The 16,830-nt window shown below is 59.0% G+C and overlaps 6 protein-coding genes across 6 annotated transcripts; 2 read left to right on the top strand and 4 right to left on the bottom strand.

The window, feature by feature from the left end:
- Positions 1–7,490: 7,490 nt before the first annotated feature.
- Positions 7,491–8,023, top strand: EHS24_004972 (uncharacterized protein; the record flags this gene model as incomplete). The annotated part of the gene is made up of 3 exons (XM_028620514.1): positions 7,491–7,574; positions 7,646–7,704; positions 7,756–8,023. 3 exons carry the CDS (start codon positions 7,491–7,493, stop codon positions 8,021–8,023), a joined length of 411 nt encoding a protein of 136 aa, XP_028479486.1.
- Positions 8,024–9,009: 986 nt separating this feature from the next.
- Positions 9,010–9,810, bottom strand: EHS24_004973 (uncharacterized protein; the record flags this gene model as incomplete). The annotated part of the gene is made up of 2 exons (XM_028620515.1): positions 9,010–9,555; positions 9,706–9,810. 2 exons carry the CDS (start codon positions 9,808–9,810, stop codon positions 9,010–9,012), a joined length of 651 nt encoding a protein of 216 aa, XP_028479487.1.
- A 401-nt stretch (positions 9,811–10,211) lies between these two features.
- Positions 10,212–11,883, top strand: EHS24_004974 (uncharacterized protein; the record flags this gene model as incomplete). Its single annotated transcript, XM_028620516.1, has 3 exons — positions 10,212–10,241; positions 10,284–10,461; positions 10,502–11,883. 3 exons carry the CDS (start codon positions 10,212–10,214, stop codon positions 11,881–11,883), a joined length of 1,590 nt encoding a protein of 529 aa, XP_028479488.1.
- Positions 11,884–12,397: 514 nt separating this feature from the next.
- ERG26 (erg26, C-3 sterol dehydrogenase) lies at positions 12,398–13,735 on the bottom strand (the record flags this gene model as incomplete). The annotated part of the gene is made up of 2 exons (XM_028620517.1): positions 12,398–13,471; positions 13,529–13,735. 2 exons carry the CDS (start codon positions 13,733–13,735, stop codon positions 12,398–12,400), a joined length of 1,281 nt encoding a protein of 426 aa, XP_028479489.1.
- Positions 13,736–14,436: 701 nt separating this feature from the next.
- On the bottom strand, positions 14,437–15,146 carry EHS24_004976 (uncharacterized protein; the record flags this gene model as incomplete). Its single annotated transcript, XM_028620518.1, has 4 exons — positions 14,437–14,631; positions 14,815–14,826; positions 14,867–14,923; positions 15,045–15,146. The coding sequence occupies 4 exons, from the start codon at positions 15,144–15,146 to the stop codon at positions 14,437–14,439; spliced, it is 366 nt and encodes a 121-aa protein (XP_028479490.1).
- A 511-nt stretch (positions 15,147–15,657) lies between these two features.
- Positions 15,658–16,760, bottom strand: SEC11 (Signal peptidase complex catalytic subunit; the record flags this gene model as incomplete). Its single annotated transcript, XM_028620519.1, has 7 exons — positions 15,658–15,735; positions 15,807–15,843; positions 15,949–16,062; positions 16,115–16,171; positions 16,285–16,383; positions 16,490–16,599; positions 16,713–16,760. The coding sequence occupies 7 exons, from the start codon at positions 16,758–16,760 to the stop codon at positions 15,658–15,660; spliced, it is 543 nt and encodes a 180-aa protein (XP_028479491.1).
- Between the last annotated feature and the right edge of the window lie 70 nt (positions 16,761–16,830).

The following is a 16,830-nucleotide window of genomic DNA, read 5'->3' on the forward strand; positions in this document are numbered from 1 at the left end:
GTGGCCTGTTGAAGATGGTACGCGATCATGGTTCGGATGGTTCGCAAGATCGCTGGTTATCCGCGGTGCGCCATCCGCACTGTCTTAACGTGCAACTCGGGCCGAATTCCCCACGCCCACCCGGTGGCCCGGTGTTCAGTACACAGGGTTGCTCGCGTCCTCCCATGCCTCGGTTGGTGCGGGTGGTCTAGAGCTTTAGAGGCGACTTGAAACAGGCTGTGCGAGTCGCCATACCCACTGCGGGGCACAAATGGCGCAACAACCTTCCTCTAAACCTTGGTTCTTCTTTCGCGTGAGTGCTGACACGCTCCTCCAGCGTATTTACGTACGACTTCACCATTGGTCCTCTTGCGTACTGTATCGTTGGCGAGACATCCGCCACCCGCCTTCGTTCCAAATCGGTTGGACTTGCGCGCATGACTTACAACCTGGACCCACGGGGGGCATGCGCAGTCGTCAATTAGAACCAAACATATTAGAAATGTAGAGTTTGGGTCACGCGCTTTTGAAAGTGAACGCCCTGATCAGGTCCAAGGTCCGCCGGGTCCCAGTGCCCATCAAGAAGCCGGTGTTTGGCCATCAGCCAAGACGCGCTGCGCTGCTTTGTGCGCTTTGCAGATGCAAACGTACCCACGAGTGCTTGTGGAAACTGGGCGCGTCGGATGACACTAGCAGTGGGTCCATGTTCGGATCGCCCCTGACCGAACCCATGAGAGGCGTCAATTGCAAGCTGGAAATACCTTCGTGTCACGCGCGTGTGGCTGTCGGCGTCGCGTTCATGGCGCGGGCTGTGGAAGAGGCGTGCTGCCGCATGCGGGGGCCCAAGGCTTCCATTGACACCAGCGCGCATCACCGGCTCGGGGATCGTGGGGGAGGCGTCGGGGGTAACCGAAGAACCTGCTGTGGCCCTGCCAAGTGAGGTGAGTGCGCATGTCCAGCTCTCCACGCTGTCAATTTCCGGTCTAATGGTCACAAGAACTTGGCCTCGCTCCATGACGAGTGCCCGGCTGTCAACAGCCGATGACTTTGCTCCATCTGACAAGGTTCAAGGTTCAGCTGGCTGCCAGTAGTGAGATGTCGGGTTGACAATGGTAACCGACCAGAGGGCAACACCGGAAATGCCTACAAGGCCAGAGGATAACACGGGAAATCCGAACCACTTCCTCATTATACTGGTGCTACAGCGCTCATGCATGCAACAGCAGTTGAGACGGAGGGGTCTGCGCAATCCAGCTGACTTGTTTCTCGTTAATTTCTAGCCCCGGGCGCTTGCACATGTGAGGAACCGCCAGTGTTGTTGGGGCGATACAACGGCGGGTGGTGATTCTGCAGATTTTGCTTAATCTCGGAACAGCTATGCTTGTGCGAAACATGCGTGCTCTACCTTGTTGTCAATGACCTTCTTCCTACATACGCGTGGTCGTCTTCGTGCTTTCGTTGGACGCGTTTCATAGTGACCTCGCATACCTCACAGCCGTCTTCGACTTTTTGGCGATTGAATAGGCTTGACATTCCGCAACTGTACGCACCCACGCACACTACTGCACGGGGTACCTAGGTCATTGAACAAGCTACGGGTCTTCCTCCCCGTGGCGCGTGCGGCGTAAAGAAGCTAAAAGGTCGGAGGCTGCCAATTACCAAGACATGGAGGCGTCTTGCCGAGCCGTGCGCGTGCGGATGCCGATCCGCCTCAGTCTAATGTTTAGCAGGCCGCCACACCGTGGCGTTTGCTTCTGACCCATTGTCTGTACCTGTTCGGTTTCCAAGACAGTCGCCACCCTCCACTAAGCCAGGGGCGTGCATGCGCTTGGCTGGCTCAAGTATCTTGACAGCTGCTTGCTCCCTTGTTGGTGCGGACCCTGTTCCAGTCTGTGACATGAACATCTTTGAAACGAGCAACGAATGTGTGCACTTCCAGTCAGCGACCCCGAGGACCGGCTGTGTGACCTAGATCTTTGGGGATATCTACAGGGGCCTGGGTTGAGAGCAACCATGGATCTGCTGAGCACACCAGCAGCTCATGACTTGGATAACCACAACCCGCCGTGGGTCTCCACAATCTGCAGCTGACTCCAACGTGGTGGACGCCACTTTGAGTTGCATCTGCTTCCCCGGTAACAACTTGTCCGGGTGCGTGGATATGCCCCACCGAGCCCCGCCAAGAATTGAGCGCCTGACTTGCACGCCGCGGGCTGCCAACTGCATTTGTGTTGGCATGTGGCCAGCGGCGGACCCCGCAATCTAACACTTTGTCTCATTCATGCGCGGCTGAGGGCGGCCGGCGGCCCGACATGATGTCAGAAGAACGGTGTCTCCGCATGCGAGCTCCGCTCCATCATCAGCGATGCAGGTGCTTCGGTTACAGATGCTGCACCCAGAACGCTGGAAAGTGCATCGCAACAATCCGGATACCGTTGTGTAACCCCAGTCCCGTACTGTATCGTATCCGCAAGCCGAACCCACCGAAACATGTCGCAACTTGAGACGAACTCAAAGACCCTCCATCTTGCGTACGTCCATCGCACAGTAAACCGCCACAAGCCAGCTAGGGAGCAGCTAGAAGTTTGCCCAGCACCACCCCCGAAACTGGGACCTTCACTTACAGATATGTCCTAACCTCTTGTGCGATAAGTCCTCGTCCTTCCAAGTACCCCGTTTTGACCAGACCCCGGGGGCCATGACACCGTGCACGAACAGCACCCCAAGTGCCCGCCAGTGCAGCAGGTAGAATTCGTGACCAGCGCCAGAAATGGCACCTTGGTTGATTCATTCCGGGTAGTCGTGTCCACCGTGTTTGAGCACGTTTCCCGCATTCGTGAGGCAGAAATACCCCATGTCCCACAGAGGCCAGAGCCATTGCGACTGAGAAGACACGAACTCACAGACATGTCCATTTGAGCGACATAGGCAGTTATCTGAAACGCTCGGAACGGTCACAGCGCCTCAGTGGAGTCTCAGGCCCCAACCCTCCCATCTGACATGTATACTGTACGATGAGCAGATGCCTCCCCAAAACAGCCCTACATCCCCCCCCCCCCCCCCCGGAGTCGGGACACGCTCTGTGGGAGTCCCGCTAGCGGCATGGCGCTCGCAACTAGTAGCGCGACTACGGGCCTGCTTGCGCCGTTCTTTGGGGGCTCGCCACCGGGTGTGTCAGAACCGTTATTCCCCAAGAGATTGAGCAAACGAACCGCCACCGGTGCCACCCGGTCATCCAGTACAGATCCAGAGCGCGAGTGCGGCGTCGCGACGCATAGACGCGCGTCAGAGTCTTGAGTAGCCAACCCGCCTCGCGTGAAATACTTGGCGCGCTCGCGCGACCGGTTAACGTTTGGCATTGTACGCGACGGTCCTTTGATGTGCGAGAACGTTGAAGAGACACCACAACAGCTGACGAATAATTTTGTACATTTTTCAAGACAGTAAATCCCCCCGCTACATGTTGTTAATCAGCAGCAGTCGACGACATCACGCTTGTCTTGGCAAAACCAAACCCCACGGTCGTCAACAGAGAATTCTGTTCTATGCTTGGAAAATGTCTGATCTCGTGAGTCTTTTCACCAGCATGCAGCGTGCACAATTGCAATTAATTAGGGGACGCAGCATTCTTCAAACGGGGTCCCTGCAACCCGCTCTTTTGGGTTGTCACGCACGTAAGTACTGCATACTCTGCTGCAAAAGAGCACACCTGCAGATATCCTCATTGGGAACCCGTTGCGCGTTCCAAGGATTCTCACGACAGTCGCGTGGAGGCGACGAAGTACGCAGCAGTGGACGCGGATCACCAACCTGCAACTGAAGGCACTACCACGGCACCCGCCCTGCAACGCACACCTCTTTTGGCATGCATTCCTCCCTTCCCCGAGGTCGCCAAGAGCTGAACCCAAAGCTTGTGCTGACGTGTTTTATGAGCGTCGTGATGACTGGTAACGTGACTATACCGCCGCTGATTACAGACGCCAGTCATGTCTTGCGGAAAACAAGCTCCAGAGATATATCTAATTTGCTGGTGCGTACGTCCAGGTCAAGTGCGTGTGTTCGCGTGGGAGAGACATGCCGCTGCCAGAACGGTACCACTACTGGTGTCCGGGTCGAGCGGCTTCTTCTCCTGGACACCTAGCTTCGCCTGGACACCTAGCTTCTCCTGGACACCTAGGGCATGTTGCAAGGCGACCAGCGGTTGAGACGTTGTCTGTGGGTCGCTGGCAACAGCTCCAGCTTATCACCAATTCACCAAGGACACCTCTGGCCTCTGGCCACTCTTGTGAACAGTTGCAACAAATACCCCGCGGCGGGTGTTGCCGCCTCACGGGTGGTGGGCTAATCCTCGCGGGCAACCGGTTGGATAACCAGCTGGCCTGAGGCTGTCAGGTTTTGGTGCCCAGGTTGCCAGGTTTCGGGTCTCTCTTTCAGCGTCGAGCAAGCCAGGCAGCCCAGTACGACAGCACGTCTCTTCACTCGCAGAGGCCAGACATAGACATTTGTGGAACGGCGATCACCGTGGCGCCGGACCATCCCATCCGTATTAAGTCCGAAGAGTCTTCCGAACAGGGCTCCCCTGAGCGGAACCTCCCGCTTAAGCGGGACGAAGACTCTGCCCTGTTGTGTTGTACCGCCATGTCTCTCCTCGTCGCGGGCGGCGATGGAGTGGGCGACAGCAGTGACGACGAGGCGTCTTCCAACATTAGCGACATGTAATGTGGGGAGCACCTTGATCGTCACAAGGTGATGATCGTCGGTTTTTGGGAAGGATACATGTACATAGCCGGTAGTACGAGCGCTCTGGACCTTGACGCGTCCCGCACAGGAACGTCATGTCTTCACGCGTCACAATGTTCCGTGTCTGCTTACTGCAGCCAAACTCTGGCCAGCGACGGAGTAATGCTCGCTTGGTGAGAAACAGTCTCCAGCCGGATGTCTGTGAATTTATAGTTAGAATGTCGGCCTTCTCGGCTCTGCGTAATTGCGTCAGGGCATCCAACGGAGTCGTAACCGCGGGCCAGAGATCAGAGGCGACAGCTGGTGGCCATGGGCTGGCAGTCGGTTCCATCTGCGTGTCCCTGTCGTGCCCGTCCCGATGGGCGAGCGGCTCGACCAAAGGCACAACCGGCCACCGAAGGCATTGTCGTTGAGCATAATGATGAATGACCAGAGCGTGGAACAAACCTTGTCAAGGGGTTCTGTATATGTACAGTACGAGTTTTGTGATGAGTTGTTGCCACACCACGTCCAGGAACTTGCTCCAGGTCGTGCGGAACGTGGGATCTTGAGAACAGGAACTGCATTGTGCTGCGTTCTCCCCCAAACGTCTATACTCTATTGCTGCCACTCACGAGAGCAACGGCTGTCTCATGTCTCAACATGGCACTTTGTGGCGTCAAAGATCAGGCGCTGGGGGTAAATGTGTGGAATTATCCTCTTGGGTCGCCTCGGTTCGGATGCTCCTCGATTGTCTTTGATCACCTCTACTGAGAGGCCAGAGGGGAGGGAGCACCACACCCCCTGCTGCTGGAACTGCTGCGTGGTGTTTGCAAAAGCGCCACGCTCCTTCTGTGGGCTGACGCAGAAGGACGCCACGGGGGTGGGTGGGTGAGATGTCTAGGGGTTCCCAGTCGGTAGCGATGACTGATACATACCAGGGTCGCCACCCGGAGTACTGGTGCTCTCGGGTGGTCGGAGGGATCGGGTGCAAGCGACGTACTCCCGCTGGAAGGGCTTTGGAGCAATGTCCCGGGAACAGCACTGTCGGCCCGTTCATGGATGCCGTCTGTCCCGTCTCACAGACCCTCGTATTCTCATCGCATGAGCTAAGAACAACTCCACTGCGGGAGACGATGAGGTCACATGGGAAGACGGCAGTAGGCATGGAGTGCCATGTGTGGCCAAACATTGGGGCTGTTGGGGATGGCCATGGCACTGTGGGACTGTGGGGTGGGGCAACACGTCCCAGATGTCAGACGTCAAGCTTTGACTGCTCGTCAGCTGCTGCGGGTGAAGGTCGACATGGGGAGTGAGCTGCAATGCTGCGTCACCGTCCTCCCCGACAGAGTGGCAGTTGTCAACGGGCAGAGCAACGGAGCAGAGGTTGTCAACGAGGCACCACCACATCAGCACCAGCCGCTTCTCGCTTCCCCTTGCGCCTCTCCTTGTCCCCCCCGGCCCCCGCTTGCTCCCCCCCCCCCCGCCCCCGGCGAAGACGGTGATCTTGCGCTGGTCCGTACCCTTCAGGATGGCTGCAAGCCCCTGGCATGCTGGCATCTGAGGTATCCAGCCTGACTACAATGCCCGACCAACCTGGGTTCATGTCATAAGATACTCGACGGGACGACGACCCCGTTGCCCATCATCTCTTCTTGCTTTGCTGCACGACTCACTTTCAGCTGGCTCTGGTCAGTCAACAAAAGCAGCGACGTTCTACTTCTTTCATCCCGACTACACCTTGTTCACCTCGTCCCCTCTCTTCAACCACCCCCTCTGCCACATTTTGCCAGCACTTCGTGGCCAGACCAGTGACCCCCGATCACTCGCCCGCAGAGCGCCCAGGTCGCCCAGAGCATATACGCTCCTTTTGCCCTTGGGCATTCATTTCACTTCTCCGACGGCACACTCTCTTCTGTCTCTGCTGTCTTTGCTGTATCTGCCAACCGTGTGTGCAGAGCCCCAGTACCGACAAGAGTCCAGACATTGCGGACCCTTGAACGCCCAACGATCGTTCCAGTGATCCAGTGATCCAGTGAGTGGATTCCAGTCCAGCCCTGGCCAGACGAACCGAGCGGTGGACGCTCCAGTTGGTTCTATAATGCGTCCAGATCTGGTGCATGTGCGCATGTGCCGATCACAGGTCGCACAGATGGAGTGCGGGAGTCTCGGAAGACGTCTGTACAGGCTGTCTTGCATCCCAGAAACAAAACAGGAGGAACATGGGGGGAGGGTCAAGCAGTGGCGGACGTCTGGACCCGCCGGGGGCCCAAGGCACTGGCGCACTGGGCTGTGTTCTAGCCCCAGGTGGGAGTTCACCCCCCGCAATTCACCATACCTATCGCGTGCACGCATTGCTCTGCAGCTCTGCAGGACGCTAACCAAAGCCGCAGATCCACAGACAGCGGGCAGGCGTACGACGACGACGACGACAAACAACAACAACGACGACGCAAATACACACGGAGCTGGCCCCCCCCCGCCCACCCCACGTCCGAGACCGCCGCGAGAGACCTCGTCTGCCTGAATCCGCCGTACGCCGTGCTGCTGCTGATCGTCTCGGGCGAGACCCTTTTGACCCATTCAATCACTTTGCACTCGAACAGAGTCCAGTCCAGTCCATTCCGCTGCCCCGCACCCCACCCCCCACCGCCGCCAAGGGCCCCCCGTGCACCACTTGAATTGCACTGCCGCCCTCTTCGTTTGCTCCTTTTTACTGAACAAACTTCCAACCTCATCGTCGTCCTTTCTTCACACGACAACCTGTCAACCTCGCCCCAGTCGTCTTCAAGATGGAGTCTGCGTTCGACTCGTTGCAGGTGACCGTGCCCAGCGCAAAGGTCGTCGGTGAGGTCGCCGTCAACGCCCTCCACCAGGTGAGTGAGACACACGACGGAGCGCGTTGGAGTCGCTGTCCATCAGGCCCGACGCTAACCCTATTCTTAAGCTTCCTTTCCCTCTTCTACTCGTCATCTTCCTTGCTTGCCTGTCCCTGTTCCAGTGGCCGTGAGTTGTCGTGTGCTTAGGTTTCAACAACATACTGATAGCATGCCATAGGGCGTCAGCATCGCCAGTCCTCCCGACGACTCAACCTCACCAGGCCCTTGTCCAACTGCCGTCCCCGCGCCCAGGCCAGTTTGTCTACCTCGACAAGCCCAGCCGCCAGCTCGTCGTCTCCGAGACCCCACTGCTCCCCCCATCCTCTGGTCCCACCGTGTCCAGCAAACCCAGGACCAACCGTGCCCGCCAGGTGCTCCGCGCCTACCGGTCGCCCCTCGGCTGTGTACCAGAGGACATTGAGATGGACCCTTCCCTCGCCGTGTAGACGACTAGAGCTCCACCCCCATACGACGCGTCGCACCTGGACAGGTGTCCCGTGGTTCCTCGAATCACAGACACAGCGCACACGCCCCGCGTCACCATACATCTGCTGTGAACCCCGCCCCCTTTACTGCTCTCCCCCCCATCCCCTCTTATCACGGCCAGCCCTACACACGCACCCGCACAGACACTCTCTCCTGCGGCACTTGTGTACTCCGCCGCAAACACCTTCCTTCCCCACTTGCTCTCTCAAGAACGCAAGCAAAGCATGAACGACCTTCCGAAACAAGACAACAACACCCCACGTACGAACACTGTCGTCGCGCGCCGTACACGGACTATTTTACCGGCGCCGGCGCCATGAAAGGCACACGAAATAGACGCGTCCTACCACACAACACAACACAACCGGCTGCCAGCCTCCCCATTCATCCACAATTCGAGAGCCGCTCTAGCTCTGGCCAAAAGGCGGCTGGCCGGCCCCCCCCCCCCCCCCCCCCAGGATATTGAACACTTTGTACACACACCTCTACTGGCACAAGGACGCTATGTAACATACAATGCCACCATATCAGTGCTGATGCATGGCGTGGCAAGAAACGTGGAAAGTGGTTGTCGAGAGTAGGCAGTGCCTCACTTGATGGCTTGGCAGATCGGCGGGATCTGGTGCAGGAGAGATGGCGCTGTGAGGGCGATCAGTTCCCTGCCCCGTGCGGGCTGCACTGCCAGATCCCGTTCCAACAAAGGACAGTGTCATCCTCACTACCAGTGCCGTGGAGGGGCTTAAACTGTTGTACATCTAGTCCTACTCTATACTATTTCACTGCCACGCTTTGGCAATCGACGACCAAGAGCGGGGCCGTGTACGTTGCGCAATCTGGGCGCCAAAACGTGTGGATCGCGGAGAAGGCTGGGTGGGGAAACATCCGCAATGGCCTGCGAGCACCGCCAGCCGTCGCCGAAGGGCGGGTAGGGTCTTGGTGCGGTTCCTCAAGCGTGACCACCGATAACGAGGTTCTCGAGGGCGTCCACCCTGCTCTCCAAGGACGTGAGGAGGGCCTCCTCACGCAGCGCGCCGTTCGCCGTCGAGCCGTTGGCCGCGGCACCGCCGCCCATACGGCCGAGCGCATCCTCGAGCCCCTCCATGTCGCGCTGGGGGTTGCTCTCCAGCTCAAACGCGTTGTCGTCGCCGTGCTCGTCGCGCTCGTGGTCGATGCGCTCCGTGTCGATCGGCAGCACATCGTCGCGGCGCACGCGGGACAGGTCCGACACGAGGGCACGAACCTGCTCCACCAGGCTGGGATCCACGCCGCCCGCACCGCCAGCAGCGGCTCCAGCGGACGTCGAGCCAGAGCCCGAGCCTGCACGGGTACCTCTCGCGGCGGGCGGCGCAGAGACTATGGAGAGCAGGGCGTTGGCGCGACCACGGAGCGCGCCGAGCCTCCTTGATGCCGGCACGCTGGCGGCGAATGAGGTGTCAAAGCCCTCCTGCAAAGTCGCGAGCTTGCCGTCTGTGATGCCCTCGCGGTATCCAGCCTGCACAGTTAATAACGAGCTACAGGGGTGCCAGTGGCCAGCGGGTTGGCTGCGAAAAGGTGCCTTTGTGGGACCGTGACCTGCCCTCATCCATCGGGCACCCAGTGCAATGGGATGGTCCTAGCCAAGGCCATGGTTCGAGGTACTCACGTCGGTGTATCGCTGCTCGATGCGAGCATACTCGGCATCCACGAGGGGGTCGGCAGCACCGCCCTGCGTCGGCGCAGTGCCAAAATCGTCGTCCCAGTCGTCCATCGGGTGTGAAGGTGTGAGGTGGTGTGGGTGGGTGGGTGGGTGGGTGGGTGGGTGGCAAGGAATAGAGCAAAGTTGAGAACGGAACATTCCTGGGTCAGTCAGCAAAATGGTGGGGGCCCACATTTGGCGTCTGTCGGCGGCAGGGAAGCGTGCGTCATGAGCTGGCGATGTTGACGCCTGTATGTTGTCGAGACGAGAGAGAGGACATCGTGGTATTGGTTGTGTTCCATGTTTTGTATGCAGCGCAAAGAGAGTGCTAGAGTGTACAACAAATCGCAGCGTAAGGACAGTCGCGAGATGAGTAGGCGCGGGTGGGTGATGAGTCAACCGATGCAGGCTAACGCGCGCCCTACCCCTCCTTTCCTTCCTCCGTTAGCCGTCTTTGCTTTCGCCTTTGCACAATGTCTCATCCTCGACAACCCTCACCCATGGTAAGCAAGGTACACCACCGATACATGTCTCTAATCCACCAGGGAAGTGCGATCAGCTGTATGCGTCCACGCAAGCGGGCAAGGAGCGATGCGGATGCGGATGATGCGCACAGACCCTCTGTCAAAGTCAAAGTGGAGGACGACCAAAACACCGACGGCGGCAGCGACAAGCTTGAACTCGCAGCACCCATCAATCACCTCTCGGAATCACCATCTTATGGTGAGTGGTTGCTTCTCCTTGTTTTGTCCTAACCATGCAGATTCTCTCAAGTCGCAGTATTACACTGCCAACAGCTCCATCTTCCTCGAAGCCGACGCGACCCTCCATCCTCCATCCATCGGCGGCCGCCTGCCTCCAAGGCTGCCGAGTCTCGGCACCATGCCCAACCTCCTGAAGAACATGGATGACTATGTCACTCCAGACGCTCCCGGATGGGCCAAGACGTCTTCCACCACGTTCACAACGTCCAACGGAGCGAGTAGATCACGCACACCACCGGGGCTAGCCCCCGTTCTCCCTCTCGAGCTGCTCCACATGATCTACGCGGAGCTGCCTCGCAGCAGTCTCGTCGTCAGCCTCAGGGCGAACAAGTTCTTCCACACGTTTGCCATCAAGAAGCTCTACTCCCATCTGGTCCTCCCGCGAAACACCTTGTGGCCCTCGCTTGTGGACAAGCCCGTCAAGGACCCTTTCAGCGATAAAAAGAAGAAGCTCCCCAACCACCAGAAGCGCGCCTACCTGGCCAAGTATGTCCAGCACCTCGACATCCATGCGCACTCGATCGCAACATGCTGTCCACCCGGCTCTGGTTCTCCGAGTTTCCCGCCCATGGCCTACTTGAAGATGGTCCGCGTCGTCCTCACTGACGGCGTTGGCCATCGAGACTTTCACATCCAGCACGGGTTGCCTTGCAACGTCCTCAGCCACCTGAGGCCACGTACCCTTGTCGTTCGTGGTGCTCCTCTTGTGTACGACAAGGTGCCACCTCTGTTCACGACGCTCCTGCTCTCTAAGGTTGAGGACTATGTTTGTGTCGTTACTCCGGATAACATCCAGGCCGGCCACCTCGGAGGCATTGTCATGGGATGCGGTGTCCCGGGCCTCGTCGAGTCGGTCCCACTGTCCGCCTCGACGTTTACGATCGTGTTCGAGACGCCCGGCCCCGACTTCAAGTGGCGTCCCCGTCCCGTCCTCTACTTCCCCGACGGACCCGCTGTCCCAGATCGCGAGTGGATCATGTCCAACCATGTCGAGCACAGTGTCCTCAAGGAGACCATCAACCTCGAGCGCTCCTGGGTAGGAACGGTGATCAAGGACCTGGCCGCGTTCGCATGTGGCGAGACCACCTCGTCCCTGGGCCCCATCGCTGTCCGGCCCAACATTAAGATCAACCTCGTCAATTCCGGCAGCCTCACCCCCGTCGAACGCAATTCCAAGACCTTTACGCACCCCATGGAAGACCTGGTCAACTGCCTCTTCAAGGAGATGGTGTACAGGGTCGTCAGTCGGCCTGAAGAACGCCTCAAGATCCTGGAGCGCGTCCAGTTCCTCACGATGCGCGAGTACCTCGAAGAGGAAGAGTGGGAGGGGGTGTTTGACCCCGAAGAAGTTGCCCCGTGGTTTGGCAAGGGAGGCGTCTGAGAGTGAAGAAATTGTAGCCTACCGCATGGTGCGTTTCGTGTGCGCATGTATATACGATGTTGTCATGTTCTTGAACCAGCGGGTCGCAGGAAGGCGGGGACACATCGCCACCGGCGCTTGGGCTACTGCAGGACCTTGACGCTCGTCAAGTGACAGAAGGCTTGTTGCACTGTTACCTGTGGCACCAGTTGTGACATCCGGCGCAGTGGGTCAGCAAAGGTCTGCAGGACTGGGCACAATGTCTGGCTCATTCGTCCCTACTGCCGCTGGGCAAGTGGGCATTGACTTCCGCGCCCGCTCCGCTGGGCCTCATAATGGCCGTCAGTATTCACGCAGCGCTGTCGCCGACCCCGTTTGCTCCTGCTCCACCCTGGTCACAAGATTTATTACACTGCATCTCACCGAGAACACTGTTCAATTACCAAATGCCAAACGAGTCCACATGCGCGCGCGCCCGAGCACCAGCCGACGACAATAAAACGGGGGGAGGGGGGCCCTTGTCTGCGTTTTTTTCTCACTTGGCGGCCTCCTGCTTGGACAGCTCGCCCTTGTACCACTCGGTCCAGCGCTCGAGGCCCTCGGTGATGCCGACCAGGGGCGTGTAGCCGAGCAGACGGCGGGCACGCTCCGAGTCGTAGTAACGCTGCTGGGTGGCAAAGGTGACGCGGAAGCGGGTGAAGCCCGGCTCGCGGCCTGTGACCTTGCTGAACATCTCGGCGAGGGTGGCGAGGACGAGACCGACACCAGTGGGCAGGGTGATGGTGTATGCCGGGGTGTGGCCGAGCTCGCGCCACACGGCGCGGGTCCAGTCCCAGAAGTTGACGGGCTCGCAGTTGTTGATGAAGAAGGCCTGGCCAGCGACGGGGGCCGACTCGGTCTCGGCTCCATCGGCGAGGTCGCAGAACTGGTCCATCTTGGAACGGAGGACGGGGCGCAGGTCCGAGGGGTCGATCTCGTCGCTCTCGAAGCGGGCGGCAATCGCCTTCTCCTCGTCCGTAGGGTTGGTCTTGGGGCCGAGAGGGTGGGCGTGCGAGGTGGGGATACGGTGGTGGCCGAGGCTGAGGTCGACCTCGGGGAGGGGCTCATGCAGCCCCGCGATGGGGTAGGCCGTCGCCAGCTTGTCGGCGGCCAAGAGGTGGGCGTGGGCGACGTTGCCGACATATGTCCAGTCGAAGAGGTTTTCGTTGGAGCCAATCTGGAACTTGGTCTGGCCATTCTTGATGACCGAGTGGAAGCCAGAGATGGCCTGGCGGTCACCAGGGCCAAAGATACCGCTGGGGCGGAGAGCGCAGGTGAGGAGGCCGTCCTTGCCGTTGGCAGCAAGAACAAGCTCCTCGGCACGCGCCTTGGTGTCGTTGTACGCATCCAGAGCCACCTTGGGGTAGGGGATACGCTCGTCGGCGTCGACGAGGTTCTCCTGACCAGAGTAGATGACACCCGCCGACGACGTGTACACGAGCTTGGGGACACCCGCCTTGGTGCACGCCTCAATCACGTTCTCGGTACCCGTAACATTGACCTTCTCGTAAATGTCCTTGCCGAGACCGTGGGTCGGCGACGCAGTGTGGATCACGATCTGGGCACCCGACTGAGAAAGTCAGTTTCTGCTTTCATACACTTTTGGAGATGACGCTCTGTCACCCACCTTGACCACAGCGTTGGACACGTCCTCAATCTTGGAAATGTCGCCAATGTAGAAGGTCACGTTCGAGTCAAAGTGACGCTGGACAAGGTCGAACACGGCAACGTTGGTCTCTCCACGGCCGAGCAGCGCCTCGACAATGTGCCTTCCGAGGAAGCCGCAGCCGCCGACGACAAGATACGACTCGTGAGTGGGAGCAGCGTTGGACATGGTGGGCGGAGGGGAGGATTAGGTGAGAGGGGTTTGGGAGGAGAATGAGCCGGTGTGGGGTTTTTAGTGAGCCGAGAGCGATGGAGCCAGTCGACGACGAGGGTCACGCGCGGGGTGGCGAGTGTGGTGGAGAGGAGATGCGGGCGGGTGGGCTGCGTGTAGGAGAAGCGAGGACAGATGGCGAGTGAGTGTTGTATGGAACAAGAGATGGGAGAGAGATGTGGAAGGTGTCGTTGAACCGCCGGCCCGGGCCTGTGCGCCAGCGGGCTCTCAGGGCATGTTCCCAGTCAACAGCCGGCACCACCGCCCACCCCCACACCATCGAACGACACTGTCGCCGAGACCAGAGCAATGGCTCCGCTCTGGCAGATCCGCTCAACCGGGGCCCTCATCGCTGCTGCGACACATGCAACGCAACTCGTCATCCTATACATCTAGTTTGCAGTTGGTATACAAAAGGTGGTGCGCTCTCACCAGTGACACTCTGGAGAGCTTCCAGAGGCCAGAGGTGCCGAATGCCCGTTGCTGCCGCCGGGCCGTTTCTCACCAGCCGAGCTCCTGCTCGTGAGGCCCTCACACGACCCGAATATCTACACCCTCGTCGTCGTATTCGTCTCCATTGTCTCTCTCGCTCTCTCTCATCGTAATCTACCGTCCGCTACGCTGTACCGGGATAGAGTCAACTGCTGCGAACGTGGGCCTTAGAGGGCGTCCTCGATGGGAGGCGGGGCACTGCCCGACGGCCAGACCTTGAAGAGGAGCCAGATGAACACGACGCCGGCGACAACGTACGCAATGGTGCGGTACTGTCGCAGCGTCGAGTTGGCCGCCATCGAGCGCGAGTGGTGGCGCGAAGTCGAGAACAGGCTGTTGGCGAACGATGTAAAGGTGTTTCCCTGCGCGCGTGTGTGAGCTGAGCCTCGTCTCTCCACCACACCACCCAGCACAGCGGCATCATAAGGTTTCCTTTCCAACGGAGCAAGCTGCTCAGCTTTCCCAAACTTTTCAGAAGAGTTGCAGCCTGCTCAAGCGGTTGCACACACGGAGGATGATGCGAGGAGGGGTGGGGAGACACGTACTGTCCGGTCAAGCTGGGCACGTCAGCTATGGCTCCCATCACCTGCGCCTTACCTGGTCATTTTGCCTCGACGAGTCGTCCAGAATGTCAATCGTGACCTGTCCTGTCAGCTACAAGTCCCCCCCTTTCAGAGCAGTACGACAGTTCTCGCGACGCGCAAGATGCCTGCGAGGCCCTCGGTGTGCGCGCCGGGACCATCCCCGCACGGCCGCCGGTGGGCCATGTACGCACCGAGCGAAGCGCCTTGATCTTGCCGTGGAGCGCCGAGAGCTCCTCGTCGTTCTGTTGCTCGAGCGTCTGGTCTGTCGTGCTACGGCTGCGTGTGTGAGCCATGGTTATGGTTGCTGTGCGACATTGCAACGCGAGGGTATTTGGCGGTGGGGAACCGAGCAAGGGGGAATGGGGGAGAAGGCGCACCTCGGCATGGCTCTAGTGGGTTTAAGCCGGCTTGGGGGGATTGCGGGAAACGGGGGACGGGCTGTCTATGCTATGCAGTGTGTTGTATGAGGGATGTGTTGAGCACAAGCAGCGGTGCGTGCTTTGTATGTGCGTTGAGAATGAGTTGGGCGGGTAGTGGATGGAAAGAGTACAAGGTTAAAGGACGGCAAAAGGGTGGACGGCGGCGGGCACAAACACACCCAACGTGGACCTGGCAGGCACTATAGTGACTCCTTAGGTGGCAAACGCGTCCACGCCCAAAATCATCCAACGTCAACGACGTGTGAATGCCCAGCGCCTGTTCACGCACTACGCGTTTCGATAGCAGCACACTCTCCCTGCCGCCTCGTGACATCCTGGTTCTGCTGGTAGGAAATGCTGATACGATACATGAGGGAAGATCTCTCTACGAGTGGTCCTTGGATACAAGGAGGTACAGGCCAACACTGCCAAGCAACGCATACTTGAACTGGGGGAAGTCGTTCTTTTAGGTATCAGCAAGCGTCTCTCTTCACACTCTATATCTGTGTGCAACAGATATTCATGTGAACTCACAATGGCGATCGTGACGTAGCCAAGGTATGGCAGGAAGCTGGGTTCAGATCAGCAACCGTCGTTTGTAGCACCACCCCCTTTTCAGCAAATGCAAGTAACCCAAGAGCGAGTAGGTGCGAGCTTCCCACCACACTGCACTCACCCCTTAACCCTGCCAACCACTTGATGCGAGTCCAGCCACTCGGGGCCGCGGTACAGCGAGTAGTCGTCCCAGGGGTTGGCGTCACCCTTTGTCAACAGCAGCTGGGTCGTGTTCCTTGAGACCGTCGTCAGCACCTCCATTCCACACTGCAGACACATCAACCTACGTGATGTGCGACGCGATCACGCGGTGCACGATGGGAGTACCTGCCTCGTCGCCCGGACTGCGGGGATGGTGTCAGCAACGGGACAGCTTCAGCCTGGCTGGTTGTGGCAGACGCATGGGCCCGTCTGGGGTAGCGCCACTGTGTCAAACCATTGGATGGCTTGTACGCACACTTTGTACACTGTGATGTCTCCAATGTCATAGATTGCGTTGGGTGGGTTGGCGAGGAAGAGGATGTCGCCACGGTAGAAGGCAGGCTCCATCGAACCCCTGGGGAAGTTGGGTCAGCTTCTAACCCTGATGCAGTGTGTGGAGTTGTGGGGGTAATGAACGGAGGGTACGAGTGATTCTGGCCCCACGGTGCGAGACGACGTACGAAAGCACCACCACGACGGGGGACTCCGAGTTGGTGACGAGGCAGAGCGCCTTCCACATCACCAGTCCCGATGCGACGACATTGAGAAAGTTGTAGAGCTGGTACAGGACCTGCGGTGGAGGTCAGCAACGTGTCGTCTGGGGCGCGGCCACGACATCCGCTGCGGTGGACGGCAGTTGGGAGCTGCGGGATGGTGTCCCGCGCGCGCCAGCGATATACGTACTCCTGTGACGCCCAGTTTGCGAATGGTGGCTATCTCGTCTGCGAACATGGTGGTGTACGGCGATGAGGTAGAAGTGTTGCAGGTGTTGTTGAATGGAGGTGGACGTCGACGTTTGGCT

Source organism: Apiotrichum porosum (assembly GCF_003942205.1).
Source record: "Apiotrichum porosum strain DSM 27194 chromosome Unknown scaffold_2, whole genome shotgun sequence".
In the NCBI taxonomy this organism is placed as follows: Eukaryota; Fungi; Basidiomycota; class Tremellomycetes; order Trichosporonales; family Trichosporonaceae; genus Apiotrichum; species Apiotrichum porosum.